Raw genomic sequence first — 16,556 nt, forward strand, 5'->3', positions numbered from 1 at the left:
TAAAGCGTCTCTGCTTTAATTTGGCTTTTGCTTCAAAGTACATTTATTCAAGGTTATTTTTTTTAGTACTAAGAAGAGCAAGCTATATCGGCATGCAAGTAAATGGGGGGTTTAGAGCTTCTAAATATAACTAAGCATTTGATTTGGCCTGAGAAGAAACTTGTAAGAAAATATTGAACAGGATGAATGTTGTTGCAGCTTAAGGGACCTAAAAATATTTTTAATTGGGATTCAAATGATTACTGAAAATTATCATAGACTCTTTTCTGATTGATAGTGTTACCAATGATCTGCATTGCTAATGGATTGCAAACTTGCATTAGGCATGGAACCATGTGATGTCCTTTATTATTGCTACTCTTTAAGGTTAATCTGCAAGGAGATTACAGCAGTGAATAAAATTATAGCTGGCCAATTTGGTCTAGTAGAAGGTCAGTTTAGTCTACTGGATAAGGCACCAGGCTAGAAAGTGGGAGACTGTGAATTCTAGTCCCATCTTAGCCATGAAAGCCAGGTGGGTGACCTCTAAGTCTGTCTTATCCCAACTCACCTTAAAGCACGGATGTCAGACTTGCGACGTCACATTGTTGTCATGTGATGTATCGTGACTTTTCCTCCTTCACTAAACCAGGGGTGGGCGTGGCCAGCACGTGACGCATCTGGCCTGCAGGCCACAAGTTTACCCTCCTAACTAGAGGGTAGTTAGGAGAAAAATAGAAGGAGGAAGGTGGATATGTTGGATATGTTCACTGCCTTGAGTTGTTTAATAAAAGGTGATTATGTGTATGTATGTGTATGTGTGTGTATATATGGATGTAGGAGATGACCAGGCTGACCCTGAGGGAGGGGTCAAATGCATCATCAGGCATGAGTCCCACAAGAGATCAGTGAATTCTTTATTTACCACCAAACTGCTTTAATGGTTAGTAGTTCAGATACTTCTAGAGAGCTTGAGCTTGTAATAAATCTTTACACCCATTTGAACTACCTGGATCTCCTGATTTCCCTGGCGCTTAACTTTTGATTTGCATACAAAAGCTGGATGTTACTTTCAAAAGGTGAATTGTTCATGATTTCAGTTTGTAATATGTTTTGGGGTTTTCTGTAACATGATTTACTAAACCATAGCTAAATCAATGGGGAAAAAAACTAGTATTATTCCGTCTCTATGTTGATGATCCAATTAAGATAATAAGAGGAGCAGAGAAGGTAGTTCTCACACAGTGTCTCCTAGATCTAGACCATTTCTGTGTAGTATGTAGGATAGACCTCGGCAGGTGGGCAAAGAGATGGAGTCTAGGGAATGGTCAGATAAGAGTCAGCATAGCGAGAAGATGGATAGTGAGTAGAGCAAGAGGATCAGAAGGGTTCCTCTCTAGTTTCTTGGACTGAAAAGGAGAAAGTAGGTCAAGCTTAGGAAACCAGACATCAAAGTGGTTCAAATGAATGCAAGTTTATTGTATGCTAACACTCTCTACAAGAATCTGAATTATTAATGGTCAAAGCAATTTGGCGGTAGATAAGAGTCAATGGAATTCAAGGTGGGCTGGTCTTAGATCTTTTGTGGGTGCAAAAGGATTCAAGACTGATAAAGCCTTTGACCCCTCTCTCAGCTCATCCTGCTCCTGACCTACACAGTGGGAGAACTGTACTTTCAGACTTGCAAGATTCTGTTTATGTAGCTTTACAATAAAGCAGAATTAGCTTATCTGGTTGTATCTCCTCTCTGGTAAAGCTACTTCTCAGATTACTTTACCTCTAGTCTACCATTGAAACATGTCTCCAGATTTTCTATTTGGCTGTATCTACTCATCAACTTTGAAAGACTGGATACTCATCAAAGGAGAGCACAGTTTATTTATTCAGCAGTACAAGACCTACATTTGCAATACAAGATTTTTTTGATCTTGTGGATGGTGAGTTAATGCCTCTGAGTTGAAAGGGGGACTGTATTCTATACTGTGGAAAGGAATATTCAGTTCTGCTCTGGATATGCGATGGGAAGTAAATATAATAAAAAACTGATATGCCTGTAGTTCACAAAGGCCTGCTTGGATTGTGGTTGCAGATAATCCAATTCAGGATGTGTTCATGAATAATTAACCCAAGTTTCTTTCTGACTAGATATCAGCTGCATTACTGACCTATAAAGATCTGTGTTCTAATTTGTATTGATTTCAGGGCAACGATCATCATTTATAAGTTTTTAAAGAAATGACTATGGTTCTTTGTATAATTCATAACATTCTATATAGATTTTTATGCTCTAAAGTACTCTAGTTTCTGCCAAGACATTTTTTTCTATTATTCAGATCTGAATGTCAGCTTTGGAAAGCATATTAGGCCGGAAGCTTCCATGCTGCCACTTTCTCATGTGTGGGAGAGTAGGAGTGGGGGGAATTTAGTAGAGGGGTTGTCTTTAGACATAATAGCATTCTTCCTGTTGGTCAAGGTCAGGCCGATCCTGCATCTGGAGAAGGAGTGGTCTGAGTGCTGTCCCGAGATGGGACGGTTGGCAATTGGAGCATGTGATTGGCTGCGGAGTCAGGGGATGGTTTGGGGTTTTTTGATTTACTGAGGAAAAACCTGGACCACTCAGATTTGGGTTTTCCTCAGATGTGCCAGTTTACTTATCCTAGTAAATAGAACTTCGAAAGATGCTTGCTTCGGAGTCTTTACTTGGAGTTGGGTTTTTTTCTGAAACGCTGACACTGAATTCCTTAACACTTGATTCCTTAGTGATCTTGATTCCTTAGAATGTTAATAAATATTAACAATTATTATTATTATTAATAACAATAAATAATAATCTTAATAAAACATGAAGTGTTAATAGCACTTTATAATGCCTTGATAAGGCTACACTTGGAATACTGCATTCAGTTTTGGTCCCCATGACGTAAAAAAGATGTGGAGACTTTAGAAAGAATGCAGAGAAGAGCAACAAAGATGATTAGGGGACTGGAGACTAAAACATATGAAGAATGGTTGCAGGACCTGGATATATCTAGTTTAATGAAAAGAAGGACAAGGGGGGACATGATAGCAGTCTTCCAATATCTCAGGGGCTGTCACAAAGAAGAGGGAGTCAAGCTATTCTCCAAAGCACCTGAGGGTAAGGCAAGAAGCAATGGGTGCAAACTAATTAAGGAGAGAAGCTACCTAGAACTAAGGAGAAATCTCCTGACAGTTAGAACAATTAATCAATGGAACAACTTGCCTCCAGAAGTTGTGAATGCTCCAACACTGGAAGTTTTTAAGAAGATGTTGGATAACCATTTGTCTGAGGTAGTATATGGTTTCCTGCCTAAGCAGGGGGTTGGACTAGAAGACCTCCAGGTCCCTTCCAACTCTGTTTTTCTATTCTATTCTAACACCGGTCAATATAAATGAAAACCGCAACACATGAGACAGAGAAGTGTAGATAGCTTATGTTCAATTTTCTTTTGCATTTCCATGTCATTAATGAACATGAAACAGTTAACAGCATCCTGGCTGTAGTCTTCTAGTTTGGGAAGGATTTAAAAATGTTCCTTTTCCTTGTTCGCATATATAAAGCCTAAAATACAACAGTGACATTAAGTTACCAGTGTGGGATAATGATGTAGAACATATTGTAGATATTTATCAGTTCACAACAAGCAGCTGTTAGAATGGGAAATGTCACACATGTAGCTGTATAAGGAAACCTATGAAAAACAGGGCATCAACAAAAAATTTATAAAGGGCAAATCTATGCATCTATAGAAATGCCGGCAAATAGAATGATGCTATTGATTTTTTCCTCAGTCAGTAAAATAGATGAAATCCCCAATGGCAAAATTTAAGTGTCCATTTGTAAACCTTCTCTGTTCCCATGAAACTAAGGGTTGGAGAAAGATTATAGCGTTGTAAATTTATTGAACTTTCACTGAATGATAGCTGTGGGCTGCTCGGAGTCATAAAGAATTGGGCGGCATACACATACAAGTTATTATTATATACACAAAAATGCGAAAACACAGCTGCTAGTTCCTTAACTGGTCCTCCTATGCTTTGAGTTCTTAAAAAGAACCTAGGCTGTGATAATAAGTACTGTTATTATGTGTAGGTAGTCTACTATTTATTAATCTAGCATATGGCATATCATATATGGCACTAACAATATATATTAACGTTTCATCTAGATTAGTAGAAGGCAATAAAATAGAAATGTTAAAAAGATCTATATTCAAATACCAAAGCCTAGGCCAGTGATGGCTAATCTTTTCCGGACCAAGTGCCCAAAGCATGCGCCCGAACCCTCAAAATTCAATGCACATGCAGCCTCCACGCACGCACCCTGCCCCCCCCGCACATATGCGTGTGGACCCCACACATGCCCCACCCCCCACATGCACACACAGCTCCCATGCATGCATCCCATCCCTGCACATACATGTGTGGCAGAGACCTGAAGACCAGCTGGCTGGCTGGAGGTTCGCATGCACGCATGGGGGAGCTGAACTGGGGTGATGGCTCATTTGCCCACAGAGAGGACATTGCATGCCAGAGATGCCGTAGGTTCACCATCATGGGCCTAGGCCATCTAACCATTGAAGTGCAGCATTGATTATATTAAAAAAACAACAACCAGATACTGGTATATGCCCTCAGTTTACAGCCGGTCACAATGTGATCTTGTTGTGATCCAGGCCCAAGTAGGTAGTAGCAAACTCAGTCAGTTTAAAAACAAACCAACTTTATTAGAACAGCTGAGAATTAACCCATTCTCAGCATAGTCAAAGTAAATCAAAGCAAATTCTTCCACACACAATTCCTCAGTCTTATCACCAACCTTGGTCTAATTAGGCAAACTGCCAAAGGGAGGGGCAGGCCTGGATAAATGCTGAGTCATGAAGCCACATCTCACAGCCTATATAAAGGACCTGCTTGTGGCATTCCAACCTTGAGTCAAACAAAGTCTCATCTAGTTTGCTGAAGTCACAACTTGCACTTCTGCCTGCCCTGAGAAGCCTGGAAGGAATTTGGCAAAGCTGCAGAGGCTTCATTGCCCCGCTTGATACAGACTTCTTAGACCCGGTCGTCGGAGGGGGAGTGGGACATGACATATTTTGAGTAAAGTTGTTTTTTGCAATTGATTCATTGATTATTATTAATTGTTGTTATTATTATAAAGATGGTATTAAAAGGGCCACTATTGCTTGGTGTGCATATATAATCCCATGACCATGTGCTACAGTGGTTTTGTATGCTTTCCTAGAGTGCTGCAGGAACCAAGAATTTCCAGACATCAGAGAACACAAACCATGTGACTTCAGTTGGAAGTTTTCCAATTCTGTCATAAATGCTGAATTCACACCTGGGTTACAGATAGATAAGTACTAAATATGTGCATATTGTGCTATGTAATGAAAAGTATGCCTGTGCCCCATATCAGCTCTGCTGCTTAAAAAGCATGAGAATCATGCTCTAAAAGTGGATTATAGATGCAATGCACATATTTTAGAAAGGGAAAAAAAAATCATGCGAATACTTTTCATATCAGTTGCAAAAAAAGCAAATTTTGTGTACTCCAATATTGACTTATGGACAAACCCTACATACAATGGAGTGCTTATTACAAAAAATGTCGGATGGCAGTCTCCTTCCTTGAGCTTACAACCACTGAAGCCGTACAATATTTTATGAACCTCAGAAAACAGGCTGAGTATTTAAAAGGTGTGGCTTCAGTGATTCATAATTAATGAGCAGCTTCAGCAGTTTCAACATGAATATAATTCCTACACAACAAATTTTGCTTTATATTATTTATTTATTTATTTATTTTGTCATAACAATATACATAAGCATCACACAAAAAGATTATATAGTATATAAACATATATATGAGGAAGTATAAGGAAGTATAAGCATGTATATATAAGAAAAAACAATAGGACAGGAACGGTAGGCACGTTTGTGCTCTTATGCACACCCCTTATAGTCCTCTTAAGAATGGGGTGAGGTCAATAGTAGATAGTTTTTGGTTATAGCTTTTGGGATTATGAAAAGAGACCACAGAGTCAGGTAATGTGTTCCAAGCACTGATGATTCTGTTACAGAAGTCATATTTTCTGCAATCTAGATTGAAGCGGTTAAGATTAAGTTTAAATCTATTGGTTGCTCTTGTATTATTGCAATTGAAGCTGAAGTAGTCTTTAATAGGAAGGACATTACAATAGATGATTCTATGAGTTAAATTTAGGTCTTGTTGAAGGCGACAGAGTTCTAAATTTTCTAAACCTAGGATTTCAAGTCTGGTGGGATAAGGTATTTTGTTGTTTTCAGAGGAGTGGAAAAACTCTTCTTGTAAAATATTTCTGGACACATTCAATTGTATTAATAACATATTTAACTCATTAAGATTGTGGAAAATTGTTAACAGCTTAAGATATGTTTACATTAAATTGTTTACATGCCTATTTCATAAAATCACAAAGACACTGGTGACCAGAGCATTAGGTCCTGTTTTCAGGGTCTTCCACAGCAGCATAACTGGCACAGAAACTCATAACCACAGCACCACTAAACTACACTACTACAAAGAGCTTTATACGGGCCTTCCTTCGATAGCAACTCAGAAAATACAAAATTAGTACTGACCACAACAGTCCATATGTTGATGACACTTGCTATAATCACATATTTATGATTCACTGATTAGCAAAAGGCTAACAAATTTCAGACTCTAAAGGTCTATATGGCTATAGACCATTTATTTAATGATTTTATTTGCTAATGATTTTTTTAATGATTTTATTTGTTAATGATTTTAACTGCTGCGTTCTATGATTGTTGATTTTAATCCTTTAATGTTTTTATGTTGTAAGCCACCCAGAGTTGTTGGAGATGAGATGTGCGGCAAATCAATTTCATAAATAAACAAACCAACCAACAAACTTGTGCACTGTACAAGGCTGATGCAACCTCTGTCAGTGATTGCTAACCTTTTCCGGACTGAGTGCCCAAAGCGCAAGTGCTTGCGAACCTCCCAAATGCAATGCATGCTCCACGGACCCCTGCATCCGCCCTGCCTCCCGCGCATGCATGTGCAGCACCCCCACCCCCAACGCCTGCATGGCAGAGACCCAACAACCAGCTGGCCAGTGGGAGTCGCGCACGCATGTGCAGCAGAGCTGAACTGGGGTGACAGCTCGCCTGTGGCATGCATGCCATAGGTTCGCCATCACGGCTCTATGTCATGAATTAATTCCCATATCAGAATTCTCATCTTTGTAAATCAACATTCTTTCGATAAACCATGTTTATCTTGTTCCGTATAAGAATGAATGGAGATATCAATACTTAAAATTTGGGGTTCTTAGTGCTCTCTGAACTTGCTTGTTTTCTTGCAGACTTTTCATTACACATCATCGGTGCTATGGTAGTAAGGATTGCTGTTGACTGTTGGCTTGAAGTTGACCTTGGAGTTAATCTATGCTGATCTGAGTGCTGATTACTGGTGGAGTCTTTTTCTCTTTGGGGCTAGTTGATTGTCTCTTTAGAATAGAATAGAATAGAATAGAATAGAATAGAATAGAATAGAATAGAATAGAATAGAATAGAATAGAATTGAATTGAATTTATTGGCCAAGTGTGATTGGACACACAAGGAATTTGTTTTGGTGCATATGCTTTCAATGTACATAGTTTATATAAGGATATAAACTGACAGCAAGCAGCATTCCTTACTAAAAGTGATGATGTTACCGAGATAGGATATTGAAACATCTGCAATAAATCAAGTGAGCTAAGAAAGCACCAAGGACCCCTCATTTCAACCCTGAGCTACAAATATTCTCCTTGATTGGTAATACTTAAAATGCTAGTCTTTGAAATTTATGGAAAATGGTCTATTTTTTTCCGGCAGCAGCTTATCCAGAAACTCTACTCTCCAGAATATTTCACTGACATATTGATATATCTCAGCAATTTAACCATTATTGGTAAAAATCAAGCATTGTTCAAGCATGACAAATTTTGTTAGGAATCTGAGCTCTGTTGGAGCTCAACAATATATTTTCATTTGAGTATTGATGAAAAAAATTCCAGAGTTTCACCTGAGTTCTCGAACATGAATTATTTTTGAATTGAGCATTACAATGTTCTACATTCTATGTGCATTTGGAAATGAATTTATTTAAACTAAACAAGAACTATGATTGAAATTAGGATAGAAATGAGCTCAAGAGGTAATATCAAACTGCTTAGCAATTCTTTGATAAAATAATGTTTGACCTATTCTTACAAAATACCACATCTTAAGTTAAGTAAGAACAGTTTTCTAAAGGATGAATACTTAGCAGAAGGACTAAGAAATACGGTTTGTATAGTAAAATGTTTTGTGAGGATATGTGTAAAATATTTCAGAGAATACATTAATGGAGTGATGCAATAAAATATTCAGGGTGCATCACCTTCAAAGACAGGCGTATTAATTAATAATTAATATTAATTATTATTTTTTGTAATTAATAATTATTATAGTTAATATTGATTATTATTAATAAACATTAATTAATATGATAAATCATTAATTCAGTACGAACTGATCTGACATTCATAAAGAAATATTTTATGTTTATTCCTAATTTTCCTAAATGGTCACCAAAAGTTGAAAACCGTAAAGTTTTCTTGGACTCAGGTTTGACTTCTGATAAATTACGTCAATTTACAACAATTCACTTAGTGACTGTTTGAAGTTACAACGGCACTGAAAAAAGTGACTTGTGACCATTTTTTACACTTATCATAGTTGTTGCATCCCCATCATCATGCGATTTACATTCGGATGCTTGACAACTGGTTCACATTTATGAGGGTTGCAGTGTCCCGGTGTCACGTGACCCCCTTTTGCAAACTTCTGAAAAGCAAAGTCAAGGGAGAAACCAGATTCACTTAACAACCATGTGACTAATTTAACAACTGCAGGGATTCACTTAACGAATGTGGCAAGAAAATTCGTAAAATGGGGCAAAACTCACTTAATGGAATTAACATAAATGTTGGGCTGAAATTGAGGACTTCTTGTTTTCTTAACAAAAATGGGTCCTTGAGTGGCTCAGTGGTATATGGGTCCTTGAGTGGCTCAGACTGCTAAGACAGTCTGTTATTAACAGCAGCTGCTTGCAATTACTGCAGGTTCAAGCCCCACCAGCCTTCCATCCTTTATAAGGTAGGTAAAATGAGGACCCAGATTGTTGGGGGCAATAAGTTGACTTTGTATATAATATACAAATGGATGAAGACTATTGCTTGACATAGTGTAAGCCGCCCTGAGTCTTCCGAGAAGGGCGGGATATAAATGCAAATTAAAAAAAATGCAGAAATGTTATGCCACTGTTTTCCTTTTGTGTGTGTGTTTGTATTTGTGTGTGTGTGTCTGCTATGTGTTTAAAACTAAGACTATTCCAAAGTCCAGTCTAATCCCAATATACACTTTTGTGATGATTTCTCATGTAAGTAGCAGATGTGACCAAAGTCAGCTAGAAGGAAATAAAGCCGAACATGACAACAGTGGATAATATGAATGCATGATATAGCATTTAACTCCTAAAAAACTTTTTGTGCCTGATTTTTAAGGACTTAACCATAATAGGAAATATATCTTCTCCTTGAATTAGTGAATTTGCGCCAGAGTTGCCTACTTCCTTATCACTTTCTTTTTTAAAAAAATAATATTTATTAAATTTCCAAAAGTTAAAATACACAATACAAACAGAAGCACAATACACAAACACAAAAATAAAATAAAACAAAACACACAAAGACAAACGTGTCAAAATTACATTACTCATAACAGTAATGTAATGACTGTTTTCCTACATCGGTATTCTCTTATCCTATTTAACCTCTATATACAGATTCTACTTCTAAGTATCTCTATAAACCAACATTCTTATTTAAATTATTTTAACCTCTATTCAGAATTCAGTCTCATGACAAAAATCTCCCTTAAGTTTTATGCTTACTCTCCATCCAGGAATGCCATCTATTCCATATTCGATAGTACTCAGTATCTTCCCTCTCCTTCATTTCCAGCGAGAATCTGTCCATTTCTGCACATTCATATATATATATTTATTATAATTTGATCCGGTGGGATATCCGGATGTTTCCAATTCCACTTCCTTACCACTTTCAATCTTTTTTTTTATTCTTTTTTTTAATGTCAAATCAATAAGTAAACAGTGTGCCACTTTCAATCTTAAAGTAGCTTTATAATAATATGGTAATGATTTTACATTCCCCCCACCCCCAGTTTTCAAGCTACATAATTTACCTATTGGTTACAGCAGCTCTAAATTGTGCATTAATACTTACCCCTGGAGTGCTTTTTCCCCAAACCAATCTCCTTTTCCTAGAGTACGAAGAAATATAGGATCTTCCCCAGGTGAATCTTCACGAGTGACATTTACCTAATTAGATGGTAATGCAAAGTAGGTTAGTAAATCAGTGTGTGTTTATCTCTCTCTCTCAAGCATACAGAATATTGATAGTCATAAGAACAAACTATTTTCCAGCCTCAGGTGCCAAGTGGAACACAGGACTAATAACTTACACTGCAGAATAGCTTCTGGAAACATCACTGAGATATATTAGAAAAGTATTTAGAGCATGTAGGAAAAAAACAGATTTAAATAGTTGTTATCTTTGGAAGACTTTAGGGTTAAATATTTGGATTACCTATGCCTATTTATTTATTTATTTATTTTATCAGATACATATTAAGTAATATATATAATTATAAGCATGAATTGAATACATAAAATGAATACAATTAAAGGGAGCATTAGGACAGGGATAGTAGGCACGCTGGTGCGCTTATGCACGCCCCTTACAGACCTCTTAGGAATGGAGTGAGGTCAACAGTAGACAGTCTTAGGTTAACATTTTGGGGATTTTGGGATGAGACCACGGAGTCTGGTAGTGCATTTTAGGCATTAACAACTCTGTTACTGAAGTCATATTTTCTGCAATCGAATTTGGAGCGGTTCACTTTAATTTTGAACCTATTGTGTGCTCGTGTATTTTTGTGGTTGAAGCTGAAGTAGTCATTGACAGGAAGGACATTGTAGCAGATGATTTGATGAGCTATGCTCAGGTCATACTGAAGGCGGCGTAGTTCTAAATTTTCTAAACCCAGAATTTCAAGTCTGGTGCCATAAGTTATTTTCTTGCGAGCAGAGGAGGACTCTTCTTGTGAAATATTTCTGGACGCGCTCAATTGTATTAAATTTAGTATTGTAAATACTAAAAGTATCTTTTGATGTAACACATGATCCTGAGATATTAATGCAAGATTATTTGCATATAATTAGCTTGGGAAACTACCTGAGTTTTTCTGAACTCATCAACTGCCAATGAAATTAGAAATTTATTTTGAAGAGAATTGAGAGATTAAAGTCCTGCCCTTATTTTTTGGTAGCTGTTTATTTATTTATTTCCAGAATATAATCAGTTCCAGTCAATTCTCTAAGATGTGTAGGAAAGATCAACTTTGAGGATGAAAAAAACTTTTCCCCCAGTCACCAGAACTTCTTAAAATTAGTTTTAGTTTCAGTTCCACAGGGACAGTTTTGAATGGTTTCTGCACATTGTCTACCGAGTTTCTCAGTTATCCAGGTCATGGTTGCCCCAAAGGTGCTTTTTTCAAGAGACAACTGGATGTTCTTGTTTTTCTTTGAAGACATTTCACTTCTCATCCAAGAAACTTCTTCATCTCTGACTGAATGGTGGGCAATGGAAGGATTTATATTCCTTGCAGGCAGCTGGTCATTTACATTCTTTTAAAACTTTTGTTGAGACCACTTAGAGGTTGGAGTCTTAGATGGCAAGTTATTGGAACCAGCTGAAAGGGAAAAATTAACTAAAGAAATGTCTAGCTTTGTGTCTATATGGAAACCACTTTTAGACAGAAATCTGAAAGAAATGCTGTATTAATTTTGGAATTTGACAATTAGAATTATTTATGATTATAAAAATACTGTGGACTGTTGAATTTTAGATAAAAGTGTTCATGTGTTTTAGAGCTGTAACAATATCGAGAAAAGTTGGAAGTTAACTTTTTTTCTATTCCTTTTCTTTTTTTCCTCTTATTCATTTTGCACCTTCACCTTTCTTGTTTTCTTCATAGTTGTCTTTTCTTTTTTTATATATCTTATCTTTTGCAGAAATTTAATAAAGTACATTTTAAAAAGATAAGCCATTGTTTAATCTGTCAGCAATTCAATACCAGAGTAAAATATTTACAACTATATAAATGCCACCTACAATCCAATTGTTCTTCTCTGAACAGATTTTGCATAGGGATACAAAATGGCAATATTCTGCCCTAGGAATGAGTGAAATCTCTTCAACCTCTATCATATTGATTCAGAAATATTTAGCTATCACCCAACTTCTCAAAGAAGAAGAAGAAGAAACATTGAAAGTCATTTGATTTATTTTTTTCATCCTATTTATCCACTCAAACTTCAACACTTTCCATCTGTCGGGCATCAGGCCCAAATCTGAACTGCCATATTTGGGTCAAGTGACCACAAGGTGGCACCAAAAAGATTAAGAAAACCTCAGAAGCTTGTTAGCATCCTTTCCAACTAATAAACATTATGAAAAGGCTACAGTTCACTTCATCACATTTATGGAAAGGCTAAACTGATTTAAATTGGGATTTAAATTGGGATGAGGAGGGGAAGACAGATTAGAAGTACCTTATCCATCCACAATTGTTATTGTGTTTGTTGAGAACTTTTGACCTGAAACCTTTTGACTTGAGTTTAGCAACCTCCTTCTCAATCATGGTGTGAAAGTCTATTTTTTCCAAAATGGTCATACTGAGATCTATAAGGATATGTTCTGGGACATTGATATTACATTGTCCTTGTTATGATTCCTGATGGACTTATGTCCATTAATTTTTTTTGTACAAAACTTTTATTTTGTTTAGAAAATATCACAGCAGTAGAAGGACAAGTGAAGATACCTGTAGCCTTTTTTGTATATCTTTTGGGGCCTGCAATGGTCTGTTGGTAGTGATGTGGGGGCACAGTAGACATCTGTATTTGTTGCAGTTTAATTCCCATATTAGTATCCCTGTTCTGCTGTTAGTTATTTGTGAGAATCTGCTGAGCAGTTGTCTATATGCAAATATGAAATGCAATGCCATTAGCTAGTATAGGTTCTAGGCTATTAATGAGTGGTTTAAACTGTGAGCTGTAGGCAAGTACAGCTGCTGTTTTTGTGCCTGCTGTTTTTATTTTTTAATAGGTTCTGTCTGGGAAACATGCTGGGCTCTGTTAGTTTGTCTTTTGATCTTGGTTGGATAATTCGGTCTGCTGAATGACTGGTTTAATTCTATCAATTGAGGATCTCTATCAAGCGTGCAAAACAAATGCATTTGTAGCCCACTGCCTGGTTTTATTCTGTAGACAGGTCAAAGCTAAGGATGATAGTGGAGTGGTAGAAGCTACGGAAGTCTTGATGGAATTTGATTATTTTTTCCCCAAGGTATCAGGTAATTAAATTGTCATTAATGAATTTCTAATAAAGAGGGTTTTCCAGGGAGAAGAGTTGACAAAGTGTTGTCTTAGATCAGTCATGAAGATGTTGGCTGGGCAACTGATTTGCATCTACTGGACATTCAGTTGAGGTACAACAGTCCAATCCAAAACCCCATACGACTATGGAGATTCTTCAATCATCCAGTTCATGGTTGTCTCAAAGGTGCTATTGCAAAAGGCAACTGGATTTTGTTTCTTCCTTGAAGATGTTTTGCTTCTCCTCCAAGAAGCTTCTTCAGTTCTGACTAAATGGAGGTGGTAGTATGTGTGTGTGTGTGTGTGGGGGGAGGAAATGGAAAGATTTATATTTTTTACAATCATCCGTTTTGTTAGCACTCTCTCTGAGAGTCATTGAGGCCACTTGGGGGCGGGTATCTGTAACCTCAGGGTTATCTGAATCACAATGCAAATGGGTGTGCAATCTTTTTGTAAATTTTGAAAGGACTCTATTGTAGACAGGAGATTGGTGGTGTCTTATGCCTCCCCTTCTGTTGGGAGAGGGCTACTCAGTTTTAACATAGATGGCCATTTTGACACTCCCCCCTCCAAAATTTCAAACCAGCAGTCCTCTCAATTTATTCTTATTTATTTCAAATTTTAACATATTTTTAATTTTATTAAAATCTTTATTAATACAAAAATGCAAAACAAAATAGGGAGGAAAAAGGAAAAGGAAAATGTGGGGCAAAGGGAAAAAAAGAAAGAAAAGCTGTTGACTTCCCTTTGGTGCAGTAGAATAAGATAATACCATCAAACCTCAACTTTTTACTTTTCCATAATAATATAAACTATGTTATCATTTTAGCCACTGCAGGATGAAGGCCTCTTCTGCATGTTATATATGATGTTATATATGTTGACGGCAGCAAGATTACTTTATGCACAAAAATGGAAGGACACTTTGATTCCTACAATGGATGAATGGTTGTAAAAGTTGAAAGAGTTAGCAGAAATGGCCGAATTCACTGCTTTGATCAAAGAAAAAGAAACACCACAATTATTTTTGTTTCTACTTGGAAACCGCTTCTGAACTTTGTGCTTGTGGTGGAAAAAAAATGAAACTCTCAATTTATTTTTATAAACAGAATAGTTGAGCAGGACCAATGTGGACAAGCTCAGTTCTACCTCATGTGGTAACCTTTAAATGCTGGGCTGCAAAACACCTGTTCTTTTCAAAAGTTGGCATTCCCAAAGGCTTTTAACTGCTGCTGTCACCAATGTTGTTCCTACTACACCTCCTATCACACCTCCTGGTGCATGGAAATTAAGGCAAGAGACAAGAGCAGACAGGTAGGTGGGAAGATTGCTTTGTAGATTTAGATTACTGAAGCAAAACTGTCATTTTCTCTTAATTTGCTTTAACACTTAATTATGGAGCTGAGGTCCAAGAATGAATTCAGAGAATTCCAACATCTTAAATTTGCAATATTTTTTACAGATTTAGCAATTGCATTTTTTGTTTTAAAAAAGAAAACCCACTGAATTTAAAAAGTAATTTGCAACATATCCTGAGCAGCTAATGTATCAAAATTGTTATACGAGGGCCAGTTCAATACGTAGATTTCCCGAGCAAATTGTTGATATCATGGATGTTCATATTTCTTTACAGGTTAGGAAGCATTTACCGAATAATGGATGGGGAAAAAATAAAACATGCAAATAAGCTTTGACAGGTACATAATCATTCCTGTCAAAGCAGTGAATAGGCTTAAATAAACAAACAAACTTGGGAAGCTCAGTGTTTACCCCAACACGAAGCCACAACATTTAATCAACTATGAAAGTGTATACATCCACTCAGCATTTGCAAAAGAAAAAAGCAAGGGCTGGTATCTCATCCCCATAAGTCATTCCCTTTAAACGGTGTCAGAAAAGCTTACCTTTCCTTTGCTGATTATGAAGAAAGTATCTCCCCGAGCACCTTGCCTGATAATGTGCTCTCCATTTTCATAGTGTGTCTGTGAGGGGGGGAAAGGCAAAAACAAAAGGAACCAAATCAGAACGTGTCACCTCAAATAAAACACCTTCATTGTTTTAATGAAGAAAATATAGGTAGACATGCCGCAAACCCCGATAAATCTGTGTAAAGGTTAACGCTAACTGCGAGTAGACTTGTCCCAAAGGTGCTTTTTCAGGAGGCAACTGGGCTTTCTTGTTGTTTTTCTTTGAAGATGTTTTGCTTCTGATCCAAAGAGCTTCTTCAGCTCTGACAGGATAGTGGGGAATGGAAGGATTTATATTTCTCTCAGACAGCTGGCCATTTGCATCCTTTGGATGGAAATGACCAGCTGTTTGCAATGGAATCCTTCCATTCCCCACTATCCTGTCAGAGCTGAAGAAACTTCTTGGATGAGAAGTGAAATGTCTTCAAAGATAAAACAAGAAAGCCCAGTTGCCTCCTGAAAAAGAACCTTTGGCACAACCATGACCAGGGTGACTGAGAATCTCTACAGACTTGCAGGTAGACCACAGCTGAGACCCAAATTGCTAAGTGAGACATTTGTTAAGCGAATTTTACCCCATTTTAGGATCTTTCTTGTCACGGTTGTTAAGTGAATCATTGCAATTGTTAAGTTAGTAACAGAGTTGTTAAGTGAATCTGGCTTCCCCACTGACTCTGCTTGTCAGAGAGTCACAAAAGGGGACCACACGACACTGCAACTGTCATAATATGAGTCAGTTGTCAAGCACCTGAACTTCGATCACGTGACCATGGGGATGCTACAGCGGTCGTAAGTGTGGAAACACGGTCATAAATCACTTTTTACAGTGCCTTTGTAACTTTGAATGGTCACTAAACGAACTGTTGTAAGTCAAGGACTACCTGCATTGAATTTTAGACAAAAATGTTAATGTATTTTATACTCGTACAATATTGAGGGAAGTTGGCAGTTAATCTTTTTCTATTTCTTTTTTTTTTTCCTTATTCCCTTTTCACTTTTCACTTTCTTTTTTTCTTCATAGTTCTTTATT

The 16,556-nt window shown here is 37.1% G+C and overlaps 1 protein-coding gene across 3 annotated transcripts in view; it reads right to left on the minus strand.

The window, feature by feature from the left end:
• PRKG1 (protein kinase cGMP-dependent 1) overlaps positions 1 to 16,556 on the minus strand; it is a 1,075,924-nt gene that overhangs the window by 187,071 nt on the left and 872,297 nt on the right. For all 3 annotated transcript variants that reach the window (XM_058187717.1, XM_058187716.1, XM_058187714.1), the window contains 2 exons: positions 15,464 to 15,541; positions 10,345 to 10,439 (listed from right to left, as the gene is read on the minus strand). In XM_058187717.1, the coding sequence (XP_058043700.1) occupies positions 10,345 to 10,439; positions 15,464 to 15,541 (173 nt within the window). The remainder of the gene's footprint in view (positions 1 to 10,344; positions 10,440 to 15,463; positions 15,542 to 16,556) is intronic.

This window comes from Ahaetulla prasina, chromosome 6, assembly GCF_028640845.1.
Source record: "Ahaetulla prasina isolate Xishuangbanna chromosome 6, ASM2864084v1, whole genome shotgun sequence".
In the NCBI taxonomy this organism is placed as follows: Eukaryota; Metazoa; Chordata; class Lepidosauria; order Squamata; family Colubridae; genus Ahaetulla; species Ahaetulla prasina.